Consider the following 13,940-nt stretch of genomic DNA (forward strand, 5'->3'; position numbering starts at 1 on the left):
CATAAACTTCAGTTTGCATAATAACTCATCCCCCCTCTTACACTTCCCGTTCTGCCATCTCCAGTAACAGCTATAGCATCACTTGATGACAGGCAGTGTGACAGCAAGTTAGCAGGAAGGGACACCCCTACTTTAGAGTGATTCTTAAGTACAAAATTTTCAACAGGGTTGAAAATGCAAAATTGGCAAGATAGCAGATAACTTTATGGTCGGTGGGAGCCCAACTGCTAAGATCCCCACCAATCCTAAGAACAAGTGTCCCGGAGGGTCCCAGCATGAATGCTGCAGAGAATGAGGATGTGCACCGCCACTCCACTCATTTCAATGACAACTTCAGAGATTGCCGTGCACTCTTACTTGGCAATTTCCGGCACAGTCATTAAAATGAGTGGAGCAGAGGCACACATATGCAACCCACCCTTCCACTCCGGCCCCAGAAGTTGGACTCTGACAATTCATAATATTATACCTTGTCCCATAGATAGGGAATAAGTTTAGATTTTGGTACGTCCTCTTTAAATAAATTGTACTTTATGTGCTCGTTATCACATTGGCTATCACATAAGCACAAGTTGTTTAAAACGTTAGTGGGCATTTAAAAATGATTTTTGTGTTAAAGGGGTTGTCTCGTGAAATCAAGTGGGGTTATACACTTCTGTATGGCCATATTAATGCACTTTGTAATATACATCGTGCATTAATTATGAGCCATACAGAAGTTATTCACTTACCTGCTCCGTTGCTAGCGTCCCCGTCGCCATGGATCAGTCTAAATTCGCTGTCTTCTGGCGTTTTTAGACGCGCTTGCGCAGTCTGGTCTTCTCCCTGGTGAATGGGGCCGCTCGTGCCGGAGAGCTGGTCCTCGTAGCTCCGCCCCATCACGTGTGCCGATTCCAGCCAATCAGGAGGCTGGAATCGGCAATGGACCGCACAGAGCCCACGGTGCACCATGGGAGAAGACCCGCGGTGCATCGTGGGTGAAGATCCCGGCGGCCATCTTGGTAAAGGAAGAAAGAAGTCGCCGCAGCGCGGGGATTCGGGTAAGTAATAAACTTTTTTTTTAATTTTTTTTTTTTTAACCCATCCCTTGGGTTTGTCTCACGCCGAACGGGGGGGGGCCTATTGAATTTTTTACAAAAACCGTTTCGGCGTGAGACAACCCCTTTAACTACATACAAATTAATCAGCGTACACATTTGAACCCATCTATTCATATATATCTTTATACCAGTTGGAGTTCAGCTTTTCTAAAAACAGCATTCCAACTGCTATTAAGATACATTAAAAAAAAATTAATAAGCACAGAATTTAGGACCTAAAAGCAACATTACCTCAAAAAGAGGGCATTGACTTACAACGGCGATAATAAAGCTGTTTGCAGGTAAACGGGATATGCTGTAGGACAGCATCCTCACCTCGTCATCAGAGAGGCACTGTTCTGGAGGTGGGGGTGGAGCATATTCATATTCCCAACAAGTCTTCTTCTCAGTTACTGCCTCTGCTTCTTCACCCTCCTTTACCGGAACTTCCTGGCTCAATTCCCTGTGCTTCTTCCTGCGTTTTCGTCGCGCACTGCGCCAAACTGACAGAACGCTTTTTCCAGGTCCAAAAAGTCGAAGAAAGCGCAAGACCTGAAGGGAAAATAAAACTACTGATTAGAAGAACTAATTCTTGCTCTAAACACTTATGTAGCTTTATTTTATCATAGGCACTGCTGCTCATTCTACCAGCCCACACATTCATATTATGTGATCGCAGGGTGCCCTGTATAGGCTACATTGAAGCCAATGGAAGCTGTCCGTATCTGCAGCACAGACGCAGCTGTCACTGTGTCTCTGCTGCGGACCGCGAGAAAGCTTGAAGAAAGAAAAAAAAAAAAAAAAGAAACGGTACGGTGCATGCGTATGGCACGTCGCCGGCATCCTGAGCGCATCCACTAGACAGAAGAAACAGGACGCGATGGAGGAGAGCCCCGCAGCGTCCAGACAGGTGAGTATAATGTATTTTCTAGCCTCATGTCTGCGGGCTGGGTGGAATATATATATACATTTCATTAATTTTTTTAATTAGTATATTTACACTAAACAAAGCAAGGGAATGGGTTCCTGATTTTGTTTCGGACGTTTTGATATGTAATATGTATAGTTTTGGATTACAGGGCGCATATGGCGATTGTTGTGATTAGCATCGACAGTGGGTCATTTTCTTTTTTATGTATATATTTTTATTTTATTCAGTATTTGTTGTTATTTTTCTTGACTTATTTTTGTAACTTTTTTTTTTTTTTTAAACCATCTATGACCCCCATGACGTCATATAAGACCTCTGGGGGGTCATTCATGTTGAATTTTTTTTTATTATATCACACTTTTCCACTGCAGCATCCATAGGAGCCCCAGTTACAAGGGAAAATATCCCCTCTTAGTGATATTAGTCACTAACATTAGCTGATCAGGGTCTGTTAGGACCCAGCAGCTCTGCTCTAACAGGAATAGCCCAGCGGTCACGTGATCGCCGGGTCGCATAGTGGAAGAAACATTTTCACGTTTTAGTACATAGCACTCAATGAGCGCTATGTAACTGCGAAAGGATGAGGCAGAAACAGTTAAAAGCCGCTTCTTCTTTCTCCTCTGGGTCCGCAGCTGTATCTAACAGCTGAGGCCACGACCTGCTCCTACTCAATTGCAGGAGCAGAGACTTTAATCCTGTACTGCGTTTCTACTATCGTCCGGGATTAAAACCCAGGAGCAAGCACCATATATTTACGACACTTGGTCCTTAAGGAGTTAAGTGAATGTCCCCGAAAACTGATGTTACACTTTTTCATAAAATATCTTTTCCTTCTTTCTGAGATTTTCAGAATTTTTTTTCAAAACATTAAAGATGTTTTCCCATGGCTTAAAACTGCTTCATAAACACAGTCCTTCCTGGTTGCTGCTGACAAGAATATGTGACTGCTGCAGCCAATCACTGACCACAGCAGTGACCTTCTATAGCCAGTGATTGGCTGCAGCAGTCGCATATTCTTGTCAGCAACAGCCAGGAAGGACAGAGTGGTTATGAAGCAATTTTAAGTAGTGGGAAAACCCATTTAAGTTGTGTTATTTATTATAAAGCACTATTAGAACACAAAAACTTATTGGATGAGTAATAGGAAAATACCTTGCCAGGTCTAAATTCTGGGAAGAGCTCAGTGACACTAGGAAGAGGCTTGGAGCCATCTCTCTGCATTATTCCAGCAAGCGGTAAAGTCAACTTTCGCTCTTTTCCTTCACTTTTTCCCCGTTCTTGGGGGCCAATCTCAGATTCAGAATCAGATGAACTGCTGAAGTCCACTTTTTCCAAGGAAGCAGAAGATGGAGCAATAATGGAAGGGAGTATGATTCCATCACCTTCTTCAGAGGCTGCAGAAAACAAGTACTTACAACGTGATTTAGTGAGGAGTGAAATTTAGTGTTAAATCGTACTTAAGTTTTCAACAAGCTTTCTAACATACACCAGGTTACCCTTACCCACTCATTTAGTGCCGATTTGCACCCAATTTCATGTCCTCTACTTATGATTTTTAGGTGATCTTTACCATTTTTCTGTTCTGCTGCTTGCAATCCACTTTCAGGGAGAGAGCATGTAGCAAGCCTAGCATTATGCCAGTAGTTCACTGTCCTGACTTCCTTGCCCTTACTTCTCATGCTGAATTGCACTATCTCTGGTTCAATCAGCAGATAGGTAGTAACTGATAGGATTGCGTAGAAGCTGGAAGGGAGCTCCCTAGTGGCAGGCACTTCAAACGTGATTTATGGTGGTAAAGCAACAAAAAAATGTTAAGGCATGTATATTATATAAATGATGAGACTAACAAGCTAGTAGACGAACATAAGTTGTCTGAAAAGTTAGTGCCCTTTTAAAGAGGCACTCTGGCATTTTTTGCCCATAAAATGCAACATAGGCTATTACTAATTAATAAAAATATAGTCTCTTGTATATACCGGTTTCAGTTGATGTGCCGATTATGGGTTTACCATCACCTTGGTTCCTTCTTCCCCCCTCTAAAATAGCTCAACTAATGCACCACACATTTCCCATTATGCCTCTCACTTTAAAGAGACAGGTGCAGAGTCTCATTCACCCAGCGAACGGTGCCTGTACACCTTCAATAGTTGTTGATTGAGTGCTTATTTGGCATGATTAATTACCAGATAGTCATTCATTCAACAGTTGTTCAATCATGAACCTACTTCACTGTTTAAGGTGTATGGCCACCGTAAAGTTCTGTTCAGATCTGCATTGGGAGACTCCGTTCATAGCCTCCATAGCAGACGGGACACAAAATCCTGGACAAAATAGCACAGCATGTTGTTCTATTTCGCCCAGGAAAATGCCTGGCAGTATGATGTCAACCGACAGACCCCATTACAGTCAATTGGGTCCTTTTGGTGTTGTTTCTGTTATTGAGATTCAAAACTTCTGAATAACGTTAGTGTGAATATACAGTCTTAGATGTGAAGACTGTAAACTATACTAAATCAGGCTAGGGCTACACAGAGATTTTGGAGACACTTGTGTCACAGATCCAAGAACCGCTGTGTAGCACAGTGCCATTGCACTGCCACTGAACTCAATGGAATTGCAGTGCGAGCCGTAGGTTGCCACAACACCGATGTCACAAAAAATGAAACCGGCTTGGACTTTTTGTAACTGCAGTATTGTGGCAACATGGAACTTGCTTTGCGGCTCCACTGATTTCAATGGCAGTGCAATGTCCCTGCGCTGCACAATGGTTTTGGTCCTGGTGGCCCAAATCACGGTGTGGTCCCAGCTTTAAAAACAGCCATCACACATGAAGAGTTTATGTTTTCAGGTATAAATGTAGCCAACTCTTGTATCTTTTGCACATCCCCTTAGTGACCTAGAACTACATTAGGCGGAGTTAAATACAAAGACCTCATTTATACTCCCAAGATCACATACTTAATGGTGTTGGCCCCTTTTCGTCCTCTTTCTTACATGTCACCGGAGGTGGGGGTGGAGGTGGCATTAACTTGGAATCAATGTCTTCACAGTCTGCATCGTAGTCGTCGTCATCATCATCTAAGCAGAAAGCAAAATCAGTTGCAACAAAACCTGAACTAGCCCGTGCAAATAGCTTTATTTTCACAACAGCGGGACGACTATGGCATTACCTGGCCTTCGAGACAGATGAAGATTTCCCATAGCCTGCCTGTATCTTCGAGACTCATCTTCAGCCACTTCGTTAATATCAGAGTAGTCAATAGCATCATCAGTGCTCTTAACCCAACCTACAGAAGAGAGACCAGAAAACACTGAACTACATAAACAGTAATCAACATAATAAAAAATGTATATGAGGAGCTCTGCCTTTGGGTCTGCTATCCTCCCCTTGCATTAAGCTTTATTAAAAACATTGCATGTTTTAGGCCGCTTTCACACCTGCGTTGGGGCTCAATCAAGGGTTTATGTCTCATTTTGGGAGGAGAGTAACTGAAATTAAATAGATCCGTTTTTACCTCCATTAATTTAAAATGGGTTAAAAAAAAAGTCTGCAGCATTATTTTTACATTAAAAAGAAAAACAGGAACCTGATTGAATGGAAGCAAATGAAAACCTTTATTTATTTATTTTTTTAAATCCTATTGAAATCAATGGGGGAGAAAAGCAGATCCATAGCTCTCATTCACTTCAATAAGAGCTAATCAAACAGCGCTGTGCTGAAGTGCTCGCCTATGCCCAACTGGTGGTCGGAAACAGAGGGATTTCATCCATCTCAGCCATGAGAAGCCAGGCTGTGGCAAGGCTTAGTAGGAAGATATTGTACAATACATGACAGTATATATCATACAGAATAGAAGATGATCTCTAGTTCATCTTATGAAAAAAATAGAAAGGGAAAAAAAGGTTAATAAAGATTTAATTATTGGTAAATTTACAAAAATATTAAAAAGTCTGTGCGCATGAGGGGAGGGGGCTTTTCCCAATTGTCGCACCAAAAATGCTATCATTGTGACCTTAAAAAAGGTCCAGTTGGTGAAATATCGCATTACTTATCCTACACGGTGAGCGCTGTCAGAAAAGAAACAAAAAAAAACACAAAACACAGTGCCATCCCATCTCCAAGAAAAAAAAAAAATAGAAGAAAGAGCAATCAAAAAGTTGCATATACCTTAAAATGGTACCAGAAACTACAGCTCACCCCACAAAACCAAATTCCTTACACCAGCCCGGTGACAGAAAAATTGGTTGTTCAGAAGATGGTGAGAGAATGCTACTTTTTAGGGGGTTAAGGCCACAAGCATTACGGGATATGCCCGCGGATTTGTTTTGTTTTTTACTAGCGCATTTAAAAATATACATAAATCTCATATTGCCGTAATTGTATTGACTTACAGAACAGACAATGTGCAATTATTACTGCATTGCACATACGGTAAAAACACCATTGATTAAAGACTGTGTAAAGCAGTCCAAAACAGGTGACAAAAATAGCATTTTTTTGTTCCATCGGAAAGAGCAGCATTAGTAATGTCACGCCAAATACATGGCTTAAGGCCGCCTGAAGACGAGCGGGTCGGATCCGGCAGCGAGAATTCTCACCGCGGGACCCGACCCGAGAGCCTGCAGGGACGGGCGCGTGCTCACCCACGCCTGGCGGCCCCGGCTCTTTCATGTGCCGGCTGCGGCGCAGCCGGCGCATGCGCAGACCGGAGCCTGCGGCCGGGTGAGTGCGAGCCCTGCACAAAAATAGGACATGCCGCGGTTTGTTTGCCGCACGAGATTTCGCGCGGCCAAACCGCAGCCGTCTGCATAGGAGTGCATATTGTAATGCACTCCTATGCAAACTTTCAGTGGCGGAAATCCCGCGGGAAATACCGCCACGGGATTTCCGCCCGTGTGCAGGCGGCCTAAAGCTGGTTTAGACACAACGATTCTTGCTAAAAAAACAAAACAAAACAAATAAATAAATAAATAAAAAAATAGCTCAAAGCCGTCTTTTCAGCGATAATCATTGTGTCTAATTGAACTGACATTGTGCAGTTTTCGTTAACGAATAGCTGATCGTTCTCTTTTAGCATGCTGAACGATGAGCCTTATCAGGAGTTTACAGCAGGATACAGCTGATACTATTGTTTCAGCTGTATCCTGCTCCCTGAACACAGGTGGGTATAAACAACAGAGCGGTCTAGCTGTGTTCTTCATCCTACGCACGGAAAGCACAGCTGTATACCAGCTGAGTGCTCCTTGAACACCCAGGGTATGAAGAACACAACGGTCCAGCTGTTTTCTGCATACTCTGCTCGGAGCGCTCAGCTGTATAACAGCTGAGCGCTCCGAGAAGAGAAGAACTGAATGTAGAAGACAAGCGGCTGCGCTTGTCTTGTGCATACCCAGCTCGGAGTGCAAGGTGATCGCTCAAAACTGTCAATCAAACTGCCATTTGAGCGATCACCTTGCCCTTAAAATACACACGATTATCACTCAAAAAGCCTCCTTCCCACAAACGGATTTCCGCCGGCGAAAATCCACTGCGTTGCCCGCAGCTATTAGGTTCTATTGAACCTAATAGCTCAGGGCACACGTTGCGGAATTCCACCGCGGAATTCCACACCGTGTAATCTCCCATCCTCACCCACGGCATGCTCTATTTGCCGCGGGTGTACGCGCAGACGGCTTCCATTGCAATCAATGGAAGCCGTCCGTTCACGCTATCTCCCGCTGTAGCACAGCCGAAGATAGCGTGAAAACGCTTCCCCACCTACCGCCGCCGCGTCACGTGACGCGGCAGCGGTGGGCGGGGAAGCGTCATGCGGGAGCAGAAACGCCGGTTCCGCTGGTAAGTATGGGGTCTCTGGGGGGTGCTGTGACGGGCTTCGCTGCGGAATATTCCGCGGCGCAGTCTGTCACGGCCGTGTGCAGCCGGCCAAAGACATTTTTTGAGCGATCATCATTGTGTCTAAACCAAGCATTCAGGTCCTTTTACACACAAAGATAATCTTTTAAATGGTGGAAAGATTTAGTGATGTATTTGCATAAAGTGTTAATGGATTTAATGTTCATTAACACTTAAATATCTTAATTTGCATTAGCTGAGATGAATGTGTGTTTAAACACATGTCCAGCTGTGTAAACATCTGCAGGCAGATTCCATTGTTCTCCTCCTGGCAGAGTACACAGTGTACTGATTATGTACGCAAAGAAAAACAAGGGATTCACTGTGTAAAGGCACATTTACATGAGCAGATAATCGCTCAAAAGACAGTTTGAGCAACAGCTTTGAATGATTATTTTGCATAAAAATTAGTTGTTATTTAAGTAGCTACTCAGCTGCCTAAACACCAATGATGTATGCAAATGAAGCCTTCACTGAACGCAGCTTAGGTGAGCTTGATTTTAACAATCAGCTAAAAGTGCCCCACGCCCATTTACACGCACCGATTATCACTAAAAAGATCGCCGATTAGCGAATTTTTAGCAATAACCGTCCAGTGTAAATGGGCCTTAACCTGCAGTCTTTTGAAAGATGAGCGAAATGTATTCACATGGAGTGTATTTGCTCAGTCTTTCAGTGGCTAAATGATGCTTTTTTTGGCGGAGCTAAAATCCATCGTTCAAACGATAAGTGCACGACGTCTGCATTTACACGTAATGACGATCGCTCATTTTCGGCCGATGGGACGAATTTTCAGAGATAACGGTTGCATGTAAAAGGGCCTTTAGGTGCACATCTAAATATCAGATTACTGAAATACATAGAATGCCCTAAATCAGTGCCATTACCATCTTCATCCAAGTTCACCCCCTCAGTTTCTGTGCTCTCGTCTGCACTGGATGTGATTTCAGTAATAAGATTCCCAAGTCCAAGAGCTCCCAATCCTGCGAGGTGCTTCTTTGACTCCTAAGAAATAATGAAAAAGAGACAAGACGTTTAGTAAAAAGATATATATATATATTTTTTTATTATTATTATTTTTTCTTTATTTGGACGTTTTTAAGCTTATAAAAACCAAACAAACAAGGTCGGCATCAAGATCAGAAAATATAATATCCAATTTACAAAGCCGCCTAACAACAATTACAGATAAAAGTAGAAAGTAGGGAAAATGACAGAAACAAAATAAGAAAAAAGTAAAAAAAAAAAAAAAGTGGAGGGGTTGGGTGGAAGGATTAGTTTGTCCCACTCAGGATAGTCCTATATGTTGTGGAATTTTGGAAGAAGATCCAGGGGGATCAAGAAAAGAAGAACGGAGTCATAGGAGTCCCGTTGCGAAGCGGTGAGCTCCTACATCCTCATGATGTCACATAAATTTGTATAGGCGCTGGGAAAGCATAGGGGAGGATTAGGATTTCCAAAGGGCAGGAATGCACAATCTACCTGCGTTAAAGGGGTTGTCCCGCGAAAGCAAGTGGGTCTATACACTTCTGTATGGCCATATTAATGCACTTTGTAATATACATCGTGCATTAATTATGAGCCATACAGAAGTTATTCACTTACCTGTTCCGTTGCTAGCGTCCTCGTCTCCATGGTGCCGTCTAATTTTCAGCGTCTAATCACCAGATTAGACGCGCTTGCGCAGTCCGGTCTTCTTTTCTGAATGGGGCCGCTCGTTCCGGAGAGCGGCTCCTTGTAGCTCCGCCCCGTCACGTGCCGATTCCAGCCAATCAGGAGGCTGTAATCGGCAATGGACCGCACAGAAGACCTGCGGTCCACCGAGGGAGAAGATCCCAGCGGCCATCTTCACCAGGTAAGTAAGAAGTCACCGGAGCGCGGGGATTCAGGTAAGCACTGTGCGGTTTTCTTGTTTAACCCCTGCATCGGGGTTGTCTCGCGCCGAACGGGGGGGGCTATTGAAAAAAAAAAACCTGTTTCGGCGCGGGACAACCCCTTTAAGTGTTCTAGGATGGACTTCCAATAAGTTTTTGCAGGCAGGTCAGAGAGATGCAGTAAACAGAGAGAGGGAGATTGTGCTGCATGTGGAGCCCCTGCTTTCCTATGGGTTCCATCACATGAGCGATGCTTTGTAGGCTGCTATATTGTGGGACTACAAATTCGCGGCATGCTCTATACAGCCGTGATTTGTGATGTTCTGTAGCCCATGTTTCCCTATGGAGCCTCTTTGTTTATGGCAGAGCACAAACTTGCAATGTGATTTTAACATTAGAAAGTCCTATTAACTTTCACGAGAAAATTGTGGGTAGCAGCGATTTGATGCTACAATTTTCCCAAGAAAAAAGCATCCCTGACGCTACAAGATCGTGTGTACAGAGCGGCGATATCGCTACTACAGAATCGCTGCGTGTGAAAGAGGCCTTAGGGGAACAAGATACCACCTAGTGAGCAGCTTGTAACCAGCCTCCTGGAACTTACTAGCAACTGAAGATTTATGGGCGAACTACAAAATTCTGTCCACCTGATTGGCTGAAAATGTGCGGTCCAGGTAGGGTTGTCACCTCAATCAAAAAAAAAATGTAAAGGAGGCTCTAGTACCCTGTAGCACCTCCTCTAGCTTGGATACAAGATGTGATATGGGCGGGCATGGAGGCTCTAGTACCCTGTTGTACCGCCTCTAACGTGGATACAAGATGTGATATGGGCGGGCATGGAGGCTCTAGTACTCTGTTGTACCGCCTCTAACGTGGATACAAGATGTGATATGGGCGGGCATGGAGGCTCTAGTACTCTGTTGTACCGCCTCTAACGTGGATACAAGATGTGATATGGGCGGGCATGGAGGCTCTAGTACTCTGTTGTACCGCCTCTAACGTGGATACAAGATGTGATACGGGCAGGCATGGGGGCTCTAGTACCCTATTGGGCCACCTCTAGCTTGGATACAACATGTGATGCAGGCGGGCATAGAGGCTCTAGTACCCTGTTGTACCGCCTCTAACATGGATACAAGATGTGATGCAGGCGGGCATGGAGGCTCTAATACCCTGTTGTACCGCCTCTAACGTGGATACAAGATGTGATATGGGCGGGCATGGAGGCTCTGGTACCCTGTTGTACCTCCTCTAGCTTGGAAATAAGATGTAATATGGGCAGGTATGAAGGCTCTAGTACCCTGTTGTACTGCCTCTAACGTGGCTACAAGATGTGATACAGGTGGCATGAAGGCTCTAGTAACCCTGTTTTACTGCCTCTAACGTGGATACAAGATGTGATACAGGCAGGCATGGAGGCTCTAGTACCCTGTTGGACCGCCTCTAGCCTGGATACAAGATGTGATACAGGTGGGCATGGAGGCTCTAGTACCCTGTTGTACCACCTCTAGCTTGGATACAAGATGTGATATGGGCGGGCATGGAGGCTCTAGTACCCTGTTGTACTGCCTCTAGCTTGGATACAAGATGTTATAGGGGTGGGTATGGAGGTTCTAGTACCCTGTTGTACTGCCTCTAGCTTGGATACAAGATGTTATAGGGGTGGGTATGGAGGTTCTAGTACCCTGTTGTACTGCCTCTAGCTTGGATACAAGATGTTATAGGGGTGGGTATGGAGGTTCTAGTACTCTCATCATTTACATATCTGCCTGAGATGGAACTGCAGCAAAACGACAACTTCTTCTAGGGAGCGGGATTTTTTTTTTTTTCAAAAGTGCAATTACAGAAGCAAATGACCTGCAGTATGGGCTTGAATGATCATTAATACGATCGTACGAGCAGTGAGCAGTTTTATGCTTGCACAGACAAGACGATCAACCGAAGAAACAAGTATCCGTTGGTTTGCCAGTGGATCGTTGGCACACTTATATGGCCCAATGATCGGACAAACAAATCTTTGGGTGAATTATCTTGTCCATTCATACACGATCCTTAGGAGATAAGTGTTATGAAGTGGAGCTGTGTGATCTCTACTTTGGGATGTTATTAATGTATAGTCACGGGTACAGTCCCTGGCAGTGGTTGCAGCAACGATACGGCCAACAACCCTGCGGATGATGAGGGTCTGTTTAGCTGACTGATGAATCAAGTCTTCACTAACTGTAACTGGTACCGACCCTCATCACCAAAAGGGGTTGTTGGTGTATTAGCGGCGCATGTCAACCACTACGTGGGACCGTACCCCAAGTTTCTTCATTGAGGCTTTGTACTGGATCCCTTTCCTTCTGATTATCATACGTTAGATCAGTCTAGTGAATGATAGTGCCCCCATATATTTATGAGCTACTGTAAATGAAGGGACCCTTTTCAAGGAGGTTCGCACTACTATTTTTTTTTTAGCAGGTTGCTTTTGTTGACAGTTAACCCTTTCCAATCCAATGTCTGACGTCTGAAGACATTATGATTTGAGGCTGTACAGCTCCTATGTTGGTAGACGTCCGTCGGGGTTCTCTTACTGTATATTGCCAGCCTCTTTTCTGTCAAAGCCTATCCAACATGCCACCTCATGCAGTACTGGCTTTAGCCAGCATATAGCGCCATTGTATAATGGCAGAAAAAGAGTAAGCCCCCTAGGAAAACCGGGATATAAATTGGATTGGAAAGGGTTAATCAAGACGTATTGGTGCACGTGAGCAGCTGCAAAAGTGGATCTCTTTGCACCAAAGAAAAGACATACTGCAAAAATGACTGGTGTGAACAAGGTCCTATCCAGACCATTTGTATATGCCATTACGCCGATCATGGGAGGGCCATTGTACAACCCACATCAGCCCGGACTGCGAAACTCTCCATTACTACAATGTGCCCACACTGGAGAACAATCCCTTGTCATGGGTAGACGCCATCAATGCCACCTCAGCAGCCCTGATAATCCATTGTGTGCCCATATGGTTCACTAGTGCCGGACATAACACCATTATAGCATGACTGTACGACAAACTTACAAGGGGACCTTGAGGTTATTTGTACTGCTCCATGACACCGGCACCCCAACGCTCATTACCAATCATCGCCAGCACGATTATGTCTGAGATCAGAGAAGAAAACAAATACTTGGCAGCATAAGTTGGTGCAAAGCAGTAAAACAAGCTTTATTCTCCTACAATGAAGAGGCAAGCAAAGAGACAAAAAAAAAACATAGCTGCTTGTCTTTTCGTTATGGGAGAATAAAGCTTGTTTTACTGCTTTGTACCAACTTATGCTGCCAAGTATTTGTTTTCTTCTTGGATTGTCTACGGGGATTTGGATCTATAACTTGGCTCTTTATATTAATTGGCCCTGCCCACAGCGGGTTTTCGTATGGTGCTGCGGGTGCAACTTCTTCTGGCTTTTACTGGATATGTCTGGGATCAGATCTCTCATGCGGGCAAAAAAAAAAAAATGCTTTGTCGTTAGTACATCCCGTCCTGCCTAGTGCTGCTGACGGATGCAACCAATTAACGATCGTTCTTCACTATAATGGCAATCATCTCCCGCATGAAAATGGAAGTAACACTCCTTAGGCTGGATTCAGACGACCGTCTATTGGCTGGGTTTTCACACCCAACCGATATACGTCATCTCTCTCTGCAGGGGGGGAGGCTGGAAGAGTCGGGAGCAGTGCTCTGACCTCCCGCCCCCTCTCTGCCTCCTCTTCGGCCCTCTGCACTATTTGCAATGAGGAGAGGTGGGTCAGGGGCGGGGCTAATTCTCAGAACTTAGCCCCGCCCCCGTCCCACCTCCTTTCATTGCAAATAGTGCAGAGGGGTGGAGAGGGGGCGGAGGCGAGGGCGGAGAGAGGGCGGAGAGAGGGCGGGGAGGAGGCAGGAGCTCAGTTCCTGCTCCTGGCTCTTCCAGGCTCCTCCCCCTGCAGATGAGGACACCGTATATCGGCTCGGCGTGAATACCGAGCCGATATACAGCCGTCTGAATCCACCCTTAAGGAGATGTTTACACGTTGTGAAATTACCGCAGATTTTCCATAGTGGAAAAATGCGCTAAAAAAACGCGTGAAAAACTGAGTCAAAATCTGCAACGCCAATGCGATCTTTGATCGGGTTTCA

General features: G+C 44.7%; 1 protein-coding gene across 4 annotated transcripts in view; it reads right to left on the reverse strand.

Moving 5' to 3' along the window:
* Positions 1-13,940, reverse strand: part of TAF1 (TATA-box binding protein associated factor 1) — a 67,135-nt gene that overhangs the window by 49,539 nt on the left and 3,656 nt on the right. For 3 of the 4 annotated variants that reach the window (XM_066580852.1, XM_066580851.1, XM_066580850.1), the window contains exons 2-6: positions 8,791-8,908; positions 5,181-5,297; positions 4,969-5,088; positions 3,163-3,404; positions 1,416-1,631 (exon numbers count right to left, since the gene is read on the reverse strand). In XM_066580852.1, coding sequence (XP_066436949.1) covers positions 1,416-1,631; positions 3,163-3,404; positions 4,969-5,088; positions 5,181-5,297; positions 8,791-8,908 — 813 coding nt within the window. The remainder of the gene's footprint in view (positions 1-1,415; positions 1,632-3,162; positions 3,405-4,968; positions 5,089-5,180; positions 5,298-8,790; positions 8,909-13,940) is intronic. The other variant, XM_066580853.1, reaches the window with a different exon arrangement.

The sequence above is a fragment of the Eleutherodactylus coqui genome, chromosome 10, assembly GCF_035609145.1.
Source record: "Eleutherodactylus coqui strain aEleCoq1 chromosome 10, aEleCoq1.hap1, whole genome shotgun sequence".
Classification (NCBI taxonomy): domain Eukaryota; kingdom Metazoa; phylum Chordata; class Amphibia; order Anura; family Eleutherodactylidae; genus Eleutherodactylus; species Eleutherodactylus coqui.